This window comes from Geospiza fortis, unplaced genomic scaffold (genome assembly GCF_000277835.1).
Source record: "Geospiza fortis unplaced genomic scaffold, GeoFor_1.0 scaffold41, whole genome shotgun sequence".
Taxonomy (NCBI): Eukaryota; Metazoa; Chordata; class Aves; order Passeriformes; family Thraupidae; genus Geospiza; species Geospiza fortis.
In genome coordinates this window covers 2,754,304-2,767,029 of record NW_005054299.1, presented here as the reverse complement: position 1 = coordinate 2,767,029, position 12,726 = coordinate 2,754,304, and the positions used below count along the sequence as shown (strand labels likewise).

The following is a 12,726-nucleotide window of genomic DNA, read 5'->3' as shown; positions in this document are numbered from 1 at the left end:
TTGATGGCTCCCAAGTTCCCAAAGAAAACAAAAAACTAATTTAAAAACTAATATTATAAAAAAAGAATGAAACACTGACAAACAGAATAGTTAATGTGCTTATTTGCAACATAAGAAGTAATAAAATATGATAAGGTTTTTAAATAATGAATGGCCTCATCTTGGTGTTTAACTTCTACATTCACAAACATATATGGAGGAAATTTTTAAGATATGAATGAAAATAAAACCAGATTGCGTTACCTACATCTAGAAGGTCAGGGGTTTAGATTACCAAGGTAATGAAACTTCAGTGAGCTGCTTCAGATCTATTACATTTGTCAGTTTTTATAAGCATGCTCACTTCAGGCATGCAATTATAAAATAAAGAGACTACATTTGTTGCAATTCAGCACCCAGTCCTTACAATACCATTTGCATTTAAGTCATGAAGAAATTCCCCTCTGCTGTATTAACAAACCAGCTAGAGAAACTGGCTAAACTCATTTTAAGGAGCAGAGCATAAAGAAAGAGAATCTTCTCATTGTGAAGGAATGTAGATGTAAATTTTTATACAAAGGGATGAAAATAGGCCACAAAGACAACAGGATTTTGTGTAGTACTGCTTTAGACATGTCTCACGAGTTTGCATTAACTATATCTTCATTTTCACTATTCTCACTCTGCAGAAAGAGCATATAATAAATACAAACATGACTGAGAAAAAGCACAATGTGCACTTTTTTTTTCCTATTTCTTTCCTCTCCTTTCAAGGACATTTAGGTATATTATAAATCAAGGCAAGGACTGTGTTTCCTCTGAGAGCAAGGCAGGCCATGGTAAGTGATGGCAGGTTAACATCTAGTTACTGGAATAAATACTAAGCACACTTACTTGGTTTTGACCATTCCACTTCCACGGCAGTGTGATTAACAGCACGTGCAACGAGGACACTTCCCTTCTCTGGTAATCCTGCTAATGTAGTAGCTATCACTTCTTCACTTGATGTATATCCTACCTCGTTGTGCACTATGAGCTTGTACTCATATGTTGTGTACCTAAGACATTTTAAAAATAATTAAATGGAATGAAAAATGCAGACATAGAAAATATTTGCTGTAAACCTTCTGCCTGTGCCAAAGTTTTGCTGTTTCTTCTCCCCCTGCACAAAAATTCATCTTTATGGGATGCACCAATGAAGACTTCATAAGAAGCATCTATTTTGTGGAAATTATTCAGCATGATTAACATGGTAACAAAAATAAAACACAGTATTTCACTTCTTCATAGTTTTAGCTTCTGAGGTGTTGAGAGATTATAGCTCAATTCAATATGTAATTACAGCGGTGGCAACCTGCCAAAATTTGGATCAGTATTTAATCAAATGAGGCTTTTTTCCTCTTTTGGGAAACCCACTGATTTTAACTTGCATAGTCTCATTTGTAAAAGGGATTCACCACAGAGTCAGGACTCTTCCACTACAAAAACACCCCAAAAAAGGCACCTAGGAGTTTAAACTCATTTAATAAAGTAATTTTCCTCAGAACTGTGCATATTCCAATTACACAGATTTATTAAAAATTACATGTGTATTTAGTAAACCAAGTGACTGTCACGTCATCATTTCTTCCCTATAGCAAAAGTCATACTAATGTACTTTAAGTGGGATTTCATAATCTCAAATTTAATTTCCTCATAAAAAGCCTCCCACAAAACTGCACAAAGACAGAAACTCAGGATCATCTTGTTCGAACATTCACTGAAGCTGAATTGGGATAATTGTCTACAGATACCAGATACAATAAAGAAGCATGCAATAAATGCCTAATATTTAGAGATTTAGTGCAAAAATTACTCACTCACACTGTATATTTACTTTACTTTTTGTATTTATTTTAGACACTTTACTATAACACCCTGATTTTTAAAAGAGCTAAGCTTTAGCAGTCCCACTGAGAAGAAAGCAACTTAACGGGAACTCACTAGCTCCAAATCTAACTCTAAGCATTGACAAACAGGGAAAATATACAAAACACATTTCCTTTCTCTCTCTGCTTCTTCTGTCACTTGCAGACATTTAATTTTTTCTTGGACATTGTAGCACACATACAATAAAAGAAAAAAGAAAGTACTCTATTCTTCGAATTTACTGATGAAAATTTGTGATTCATTTTTTTGATCCATATTTCCAACAACGAATATCAAATGAGTATGTTGTAGCCTGTTAGAAATGAAGAAACCATCTGACAAGATCAGTAATTCTGAAACACGCTTAAAGTATCACAAATTAAAATAAATGCTGATATATGAATTTTCTTTTGGGAAAAATAATGCTTGAATGCTTGAGCATCTTCTCTGCAGCCACAAACTCCTGAGCTGTTAACTGCAAAAACATAGCTGCAGGTTGCAGAACCTTCCCCAGGAGAAGTGTTCAGGTGTGTCCAAGGGTTAGGCACACTTTTTTGGCCATAGCTGATTCAACCCAAAATGTCATGGTGCTTAACAATTGGTCACTGACGCTCTGCCTGAATGTATTGCCACCTCTGAATTTCTGCCATAACTGCTACACAAACAAAAATATGCTGCTGCACTACAATATGCAAACCTAAAACCAAGGACAACTCTATGCAGACTTCTGAGCATGGCTGAGAGAAAGAAATGGACACTTGGGCAGGAGTGGTACAAGAACAGCTCCGTGAGCAGTTATTGCAACAGATGGAAAAGAGCAGAGACTTTCAGCAAGTAGGCCGAAGCAAGCCAGAGGCAGCAGCCCTCAGCTTGCGTCAGTGTGTCTCTGACAGGAGCAGAGGTCACGTTCTCCTGCTTCCCATTGTGCTCAGGAGGGATGCTCACTCAATTTTTACAGAAGTAGAAGGAAAGAACCGATATTTGAAGGTCAGTGATTGACTGGAGCTTTCATAAAGCACACCAGCACACAGAACACACACACCCAGAAACCATCCATGAGGGTTTTCCTGAGACTTTACTTAGAAAAACCCAATGCAGAATTCATGCTGAATCTTCCATTACAATTTCTTCATTTGTGTGTTTTGTCTTAAGGAGCAATAGCCTTGACATTAGGATGTAGAAACTAAGGTTGATCAAGAGTAAATGTCTTGCTCTACCCCACACAGCAGGTCTGTTACATACTGAGGAACAGAGCACACACTCTACTTCCCCTTTCTAAATAGCCTGCATTTAATGGTGATGAAGCTAATACAACAAAATCAGGTGAAAAAACATTGCTGAAAACAATTTTCAGGTGTTTCCCTCAAACATGCATCCTGCCTGTGCTATAATTTTGACAACACGCAAATCTACAGCATCTGTACACATAAATCTAAGTGGTTTGATTGCATGAGCATATCGATGCTAAAATTTCATATGACTTTTATTTTCATTTTGTTTTGAAAGCAAAACAATGCATGAGTCAAGAATGACACACTAATAATAAATCCCTGCATATTAGAATGATTAACACCAAAGATGATGACAAAAAATATTTCATTACATAATTAATATGTTCACTACATAAAGACACAAGAAATACTTTGAACTATTAAACATACACTATACAAAATGCCAGCATTTGTTTTTATAGTTTTTGTAATCTCACCTGCTAAGACCCTTATCTTCATAAAACCACTGAGTTCCTGAGTAAATATTGTGCCACAGATTTAAATCTTCAGGGGGATTTGATGCAAGTGGTTGCTGGATTTTACGTCTCAGGAGCTCATATCTAACACAAAAGACAAGCAGAACACCAGGATTATCTCAACTAATGTTATTACACACACAAAAAAAAGAACCCAACCAGGTTTTTTTTTAAAGCCACACATTATTTTGTTGTTACAGCTGTAAACTTCCTGAGATAAACATTCTTTTTAATGTTTTGTGCTTTAAAATATTCAATTACTAAAAAAAAAATGAAACTAATTTGAAAACAGAAAATGAAGCATTTCCACTTGAAAAAAACAAACTAGTTTATTCAATGATTTATGGATTTTAAACTTTCTGAAAATGTTATCATGAGCAAGTCCAAATAGCCCATAACAGTGTCTTATGCAGACTTGTGTGATAAGCACAGGTTGCTCCAGAACATTAAATGATTATGCCTCTTTCTTGCAAATGTACTGAAACAAAGAGCACTGCCATTATTATTTTACTATTAGTAATAGCTTGTGTGCCTTTGTACTTAATGCGTTTGCAAATAACCACAGTGTAAATTACAGGAGAAAACAGGCACAGAATGAGTTAACTGTTCCAGCCATCTGTACACCTTAGCAAGGCACCTTTGTGTTTGGGTAGAAATTCATGATGTGAGCTTGAAAGACCAAATTATTTCATCCTGGTTTTAATTGGTATCTGAAGCAGTATTCCTGTCTCTGTTCCAAACAGCAGGTCAGCCAAAGCCCATCTTTCATCAGGTCAGCCATGAGACTGCCTGATTTGGAAAACATGCTTTCCACCCAGGCTGCATCACACACTCTCCATCATCTTTTATACAAAACCTTTATGTAATTTAACAAAAAAATTAGATCACTCAGTATCACAAACTAAAGGGGATAATATTATAATTTGCGTTTCCTAATCATTCTAGGGATTACAAAGGAAACTACACTCTAAAGGAAACAAAATTAGATATATTTGTTCAAAATCTTTAGGATTATTACTCTTTATTACATTCCACAGGACTGTTTAATTTATTCTTTCAATAATTGTTTCAGTTTGATACTCCAGCAAATTAGGGTAATATGCATATATATTCCTTTAAATACATAACTTGATTCTCTTATGTGCTGAGCTGCTCTATTTCATCTTGTCCCTGCCTCCCACTCTGGAAAGGCACTTACAGCTAAATTCTAGACAGAAGTACGTCGCACTTAGGCAGATTTAAACACTCTCATTTTAAATGCACATTTGTGAAAATGTTTCCGTGTTTAATTGTTCTGCAGAATACCTTGGTGTGGGTCACCTCTCTGTTGTAATTATCACACTGACCAATGGCTTTGTGTGTAATTTGACACTTCTTTAAGTTAAGATCATCTCCAGTCTGATAAGGACATGTTAGACAATACCAGCCCAGATTTAACAGGTACTGCACACAGTGATTTAATGTTGCTTCAAAACCAGAGATCAACTGAGATGCTCTTATGACAGATCTGACACTTCCTGTGCTCATAGCAGCTAGGGAGTACATGCTTAACTCCCAACCACTTTTGCCCTTGAGTTTAGGGAATAATCCTCAACAGGTACAGCAAACATTGTGCCACTTAGTGATGCCAAACTGAATTACTGCAGAAATTCAGATTATAACTTCAGAAATTAAATAGCAAAAACTAATTAAACTCCAACTCTGTCAAAAAAAATCAGATGACTTTATAAAAAGAACAGCTCTCATATGAGTGGTTCATCAGTGTCAACCCAAAGACAGATCATTACAGCTTTATAGGAAACCATCCTGGCATATTCTGTCTAATATATTTCATAGACGAGTCTTGAAAAACATCAAATCTTTTTGAACACTGAGTGGCGATCATGTGTAAATCACCCCCACTGGCAGCTGCTGCTGCTGCTCTGCTTGCTGCAGACTTCTTGTTCCATCATGCTGTACAGAGCAGCTGCTTCAGTGGTTGTTCTTGTTGAGGGCAGCATGGCACACCATGAAAGAAATGAAATCTGCAGATGTAGGTCGTGCTGAATTACTTCAATAATCTATGGTAAAATGGTCATGTTGTTAACCCCAGAATAACAGACACCGCTTTTCTGAAACTTCAGATTTTACTGTAGAGCAATCATCATTTCATTCAGTTGTAGTGTGCCCTAATTAAGCCTGAAGAAAAAGTCAAGCTACTGTGCTGTAATAACATACGCAACTGAAACGGCATTACATGATAATTATTGAACCCATCAGTGCACCTAGAAGAGAGCTACTAACCAGAACATATGGACTACAGAGCTGTAATTCCATGCACAATGTTTCACGATACGTTAAAGCACTAGAATTAAAGATTTGACATTTTTTATTGAGTATATATAAAAATATATTTGTCTTTATAAACCTTTATGCACTCAAATCCATATTTCTTTAATGTATATCTACACACACACACTCAGTATTCAACATTCAAGTCAAGATTCCCATCCACCATTCTAGACAAATCTCAGAGGAGATTCCTTTCTTTGGCTCTTGTGGTGAAACCCAGTCTGCTGTACCCAGCACTTCCTTGCACTTCCTATTTTGGCTATGCCCTCACACTTCTAGCCCTGCAGCTTCCATTTTTCTCATGCACTGTCTTATTTAAAATTTCTTAATCACTTAATTTTTTAAGATTATTTCTGTCATCATCCTTCCAAATGGTCACTTTCTCTTCATGTGGAATAACCCAGAGTATTGAGAATATTGGATGTATTAATTACTGATGTTTACAAAGATCTCTTCTTTTTCTTGTCATTTTATTGGTGGAACTTGTTGCTTGAACTCACCACCAAAAAGTGGCCAAATGCTGCAGCCCAAAACACTTATGACTTTGCAAATATCCTGTGCTTGCTCCTTCTGGTTTTTCACATAGCACTGATGTGAGACCCAGAGCCTTCCAGCACAGACAATACACTTGCCCTGAATAATCCTGACTCTTCTCTGAGCCCTAAAGTGGTATTTTAAAAAATCCAAAATTAAGAGATCACATGAAGAAGTCTGCATCACTCAGAATTTTCTGAGTCAGATTTAGGTAACAAGGAGCAAAGTGCTCTCTCAGTCTCTGCTTACCTCAGATGGGGACCATTGGGCCTTAGCGGTGGCTGCCAAGAGATGGCAATAAAGGATTCGCTGATTGGAGTCACAGACAAGGGACTGACACTCTGAGGAATTGTTGGGGGTGTGGTGACTCTTGTGGGCAGACTCTCGGTGCAGCCCCCCAGGAAGCCATCCCCTGCAGTGCAAACTGGGACCGAGTAGTTGGTGTAGGGAGCCAGGTTGGTCACCAAATGGCTCAGCCGCGACGAAGGGTTCCCAGCGATGACGATGCGCGGGTCAGGCATGCGGATCTCGTAGTTCAGGATCTCTCCATTCGGAATCAGAGGAGGCCTCCAGGAGACCTGGAGGAGGAGGGGGGAAAAAAAGTAAAAGAACAGATTTCTGACAGTCACATTGCAGAAATACAGACACAGCATGCTTCAGATGGACACAAGCAGGATCTGAAGATGTTCTTATCAATCAAAACAGACTTTTATTTTTAAAGGAAAATCAGCTAGAAATCTAATCTTTAATTTTAGTGAGGTACACAGTACCAGTTGTAACCATCAAAAAATCTATTATTTTGCTTTACCAATAAAATGTGAACACTCCACATCACCCAAAATTCCATGAGAAGCTCAGATGCATTAGCAGAAGTACGATACTTATCGTAAGTATCACTGTCACTTATTTTCTTAGGGTGCATTACCTGGCATGCTTGACAGAGTAAAAACAAATTTTACTTTGTGTTTCCACAATTTTCAAAAAGATGGAACTGCATTAACTCCTATAAGAAAACAAATGTTTCTGCACTCTTCATATAATGAAATAGGCAGGTTTTCCCTTTTATTTTTAATTAACAAATTACACTGTAAGTATCAGACAAAGAACAGGGATGATTTTCCATTTTAAGAACCATAAAATTATACTAAGAGAAAATTTGATTGCAAAAAGATTGGAAGTTACATACAGTATTTATGTTTTTTATAGATGTATACACACACATGCATATACATATATATATATATATATATACACTGCTATTCTTACAGTGGTTTTGTTCTTACTGAACTGAGGTAAGGTGAGATTTGTTAAGTTTTTAGGGGTTTTTTGAGGCAGGGGTCATAAATATATATATTTATTCTTAACAGCTCCACTGAAAAATCACACATAAACAATTGCACTACAAAGTGCATGAACGTTCTTTATTTTCAATAGTGTTCTATTAACGTTCTAATTTCAATAATGAAATTATTTTTTAAGGCTTTTTGCCATGCTACCACGATAGACGGGCCTTCAGACTGGCACAACAAGGACATGTAACCTAACTTGTATTAGGAATCTCAAAGTTTCATAAAGGTAGTGTAAAAGCATCTGTCAATACTCATTTCCCTAGAAATCCCAGTGCAGGAAGCACACGAGCTTTGCTTTGCTCTGGGACTGTTTTCACCCACTCATCTATAACAATTGCTGTCTCTTTTCCTCCCAGGCATGAGATAATTAAGAATTGAATACAACATAGAAAAGAACACAGAAATGGGAAAAATCTAGATATGCCTAAAACCTAGGTATATGTCTAAAACCTAGGTAAAATAAAGAAGATACTGACGTGTTAAACAGTAATACCAAAATACTTTAGTTTCAGTTAATTTGAACGTTTTCCTTAATTCTCTTAGTCTTCAAAAGAACCATCTTTAAAAATGTATATGTACAATTACACAGGGCCATGTAAACAGAGAAGCTTGATTTATAAAATGATTTTTTTTTAAATGGCATTACAAAATGTTATATTTTAGGTACAGAAGGACCTCTTGGGCCATCAGACTTGTAAGAAAGCTGGCAGCAAAGTGCTGGAGAAAGCTGAAGGATTTTGATAACAAATTCTGGAATACTATTAAACAGAGAATTAGAAACAGGGTGATCTTGAGTAAAGACAGCAAAACCAAGATTATTGGTGCCCACATAGGAAAGGCTTAGCTCTGGCTAATTATCAAATGCTGCATTCAGATTTCTGTTGCCTCTGGCCCCAAATCATGTTCGAACAAATAGAGAAAATACCACTGATAAAGCAGCGCAAAATTTCACACAAGGTAGGAATTGACTCTGCACCATTCTCACAGACATTGAGCAGAACTGTCTTTCTGAAGTATTTCGTGTGATCTAGTGATAAGCTTAGTAAAAAAAAAGAATGGATAATTAGCATAGACAACAGAAGAAGTTTTCAAGTACAAGTATGTGCTGGTTTTAGCTGGGAAGAATTAACTTCATAGTAGAATGGGGTTAGTATGGGACTGTTTCAGATTTGTGCTGAGAACAGTGTTGGTAACACAGGGATATTTTTGTTATTGCTGAGCAGCTTTTACAAAAGGTCAAGGCCTTTTCAGCCTCTCACCCCGCAACAGTTGGGATGAGAGCCCTCTCTTCCCACAATAGCTGGGTAATGGAGCAAGAGGCAACAGACACAAGTCAAAACAAGGGAAGTAAATGCAAAGAAAAGTAAGTGATACACAGCCAGAAACTTTCATGTCTAAACCTAAAAAATTACTCTAACACAACTTGAGCAAGATTCACCATACCATGTAACCCCTTCACATAAAGGAACAGATTAATAAAAGAGAACAGAGGCTGCTCCATAACCTCAGCTCCTGATTTTCACCCACTGTGTGCACTAGCTGGTAACACCTTCAAAAACTCCCAGGTGCTACTTCACAGTATTTGTTGTGCTCTAACAAGTACAGCAGCTCATACTGTAAGTAACAGATATGCTTTGTGGTACTTACAGTGGGAAATTTCTTTAAATTCTAATATTTTTTTTGCCCAGAGAGAAATAAAAACCATTCTGAACAAAGAGTATATTCAGCCAGCAGCACACACAGTGCAACTTACTTTTGTCTGGGTATAGATATCTCACACAAAGATATGAAGATCTGTTGTTGCTGTGGTTAATAATTAACTAAGTAGTGGGAGAACCAAGGATAGTCCCTAACCCTGCTGTGTCACTTGAGCTGCTTAGAATTACCTGTGTCACCAGGGAATGGCAGGACATGCAATCCTTCACAAACATCTCTTGTCAAGAGGCAAGGGACTGCCTGACCCATAAATGAAGATGATGGAGTCAGCCTGGTTAACACACACATGGCACTACTGGACCTCTTCTCCTCTTGGACGTGCCAAGGTTTGAGGTAAGAGCTTGGCAATGCATGAAAGCAGGAAAGCTCACTAGACAGGCTGTGTTGGAAGCAGTAACAGTTTGTTCATTGATTTGAAGCTCAGCACTGAGACCATGAAAGAGGATGCCCATGAGGAAGAGAGAATAAGGTAACTACTGGGAGAGATTAACTGATTCAATGTAATGACTCTGGAAGCTTTCATTTAAAGATCAAAGGACCTTATTTTCTCCACCACAAAATTTAAAGAGACAGAAATTAGCCATTTTCCCCCCATTAAACAGTTATAACCTTGGAATTTTTTTCCTTTTTTGACAGCAGTTGGAACCCTGCAACTTAATTCTGAGCTGTCTGAGGAGAGGCATTGGCACATACAAGCTGTTTTACTGTTCGGGCCTGGTTTCAACAGTTTGTTTTTAAATCAGTGTGTTTGGCTTCATTTTATTCTCATTTCTCCTAGATACTGCTTGTAACCTCTACAAACAGAATGTAATAAATACACTACTGAGAGCTTTTCACTGTTGGTCTCAAAGCACATTGTAAGTCTCAAACTGCAAATATTATTATTCCAGTTTTAGAGATAGAAAGACTTAATCCCAGACTAAATCACATATGAGAAAGAAGAAGCAAAACTCCAAACAAAGACCTGTTACCCTAATTCTGCATTCCAGCCACTGGACTAGTCCTCTGACAATCTCCCAGCTGCCCCAGAATAGTTGGGAGAAGAATTTATTCCAAAATGCTTATCTGTCTTAACAGAAATTACTGTGGCTTCAATCAAGAGCCAGGATCATACTGGAAATGCAAATTCTGAGAAAGGTCACTGATAGTTCTGCTCATAAACTTTGCAAATGAGTTACACCCAGCTGCAGCAAGGACTACCACAGAAGAACAGCATGATCAAGTTTGCAGTAACAGATTGCTGCTACAAAAACTCCTAGGACTTTGCTTGAGTAGTGGGAAAAACAAAAGAACATTTATGATCCTAAACACCAACACTAGAGAGTTTCAACTTTATCAAAGGCAGAGAGATGATGCTGATGAAACCCCACTGTATAATCCATACCAAATGAGCAAGCTGTGCAAAAAATCACAGTCCTAACATGTGGAAAACCTCTAGTGTGCACGTTAAGGTTGTTCCTATGGGTGTTGGAATATCTAAGTCACTCAAGCAGCACTTATGTGTCAAATGACCCAAGGTCTCCCTGACCTTAGCAGCATTACAAGGCAATCTTCACACAGGGATTGATTGCTCCTAAACAACCTCCCTGATGCACCAGGCATACCTGCACACAACTGGAAGGGTGGTGAACGAAGTCCAAGCCCTTTTTTGCCCTTTCCCAGCATGAAGCTGTTACCTGGGCGTGCTACGTCTCTCTTTAGCAGACACAACTTACGAATTAGGCTCTCTCAAAATTATGTGCTGGGGTAACTGCAGACTGAAGTGTTTGGAGAATGAAATAGTACAAGGGAGTTTTAACTTGGAACAGAGGAAGGGTCTTCATAGCCTCATTCTCTGCCACACAGTGACCTGCAGAGGAGGAATGCTGAAGGATCACCTCACTGTTAGCACTGACTTCAGTGACCTTGGAGTAATTAGCATTGCATCCAACATTCTGTAATCAGAATCAACTCCCAGGACAGCAAACATTAATGTGTGAGACAAAAAACACTAGCTCCAGAACATGTGCCTATAACTACTTCTGTGGGAAATGGAAAATGGATAAAGAAAATACCTTCTTTGTCATGCATGATACTCAAACTGTAACTACAGGGTATGTTGCTTTAAATGTATCAGTGATATCTGTTCCTTACAGCTGAAATCTTTCTCCTGCGCATTTTAATCCCAGCCTATTTACAGAACAGGTATTTAGCAGTCCACTATCCAACTTCTGGGCTAATGAAGAACAGAAGACAACCATAAAAATAGAGACTTGTTTATTTGTGTTTGCTCACTTGCATATCCAATTTAGTAGCGAAATTTGAGAGATAGCTTCCAGAAAAGTTTATCATTGTTGCAATAAATGATAATCTACCGTACTGAAAGAGTACAGATGGCAACTCTTGAAGATACTGTGACAGCAAGCTAATGGCATTGTTCAATCTGGAGGGTGGAATAGCAGCTTTCTCTGCTTCAGGTTCTTCTATGCAAAGAATGGAATGGCAGGTGAACAGCAAAGTAAGACATTCATCGCTCTGGGTAAGAACAAACATGAATGACAACTGAATTAAAAAGCCTAAAACCCTTCCTCAGTCAGAGAACTCATGAGGAAATACTTCACAAAAATAATCAATCCATGGAAAATCTATGACATTATTGAATCAATATACAAAACAAACAAACAAAAAAAAAAGAAATTAGAATAGCAACTAGGTGCCACGGGATCACCACAGCCCTTCGTTCCTCACAGGTAACATATATAACATATATTAAGAGAGAAGTAATAATAATTCTTTTTTCTTTTTCTCATTTTTTAGCTAATCAAATTGCAGGAAGTTTCTTTAAATGATGTTATCATGAAGGAATAGCACAGCACAAGAACTTTATGTCAATAAGGTATTTATTCCATCCAACCAGGAGGAGACCATTCTCTTATAAACTCTTTGCAAACACTAAAAATAAAAAAAAATATTTCCCCTGGAGAGAAACATCAGGATTATGCACAACTCATGCCAACTTCTACCTTGAGAAAAAAGTTACATGAAGGATGACAGGAAATGGCTGCAGTTTTTATCTGTTAGTGGTCCAGTTGGTGGCAGTCGTCAGTGAGGGGGAGCAATACAGGCCATATGAGGCAGCAAGTCTCTGGTGAAGCCAATAATTAAGACTGCAGCTGCCTTCTC

At 37.6% G+C, this 12,726-nt stretch overlaps 1 protein-coding gene across 1 annotated transcript in view; it reads right to left on the bottom strand.

Annotated features, from left to right (window-relative positions):
- The window catches only part of USH2A (usherin), a 371,949-nt gene that overhangs the window by 112,013 nt on the left and 247,210 nt on the right, over window positions 1-12,726 (bottom strand). The window contains 3 exon segments of the mRNA XM_031059531.1: window positions 874-1,037; window positions 3,596-3,718; window positions 6,749-7,077. Coding sequence (XP_030915391.1) covers window positions 874-1,037; window positions 3,596-3,718; window positions 6,749-7,077 — 616 coding nt within the window.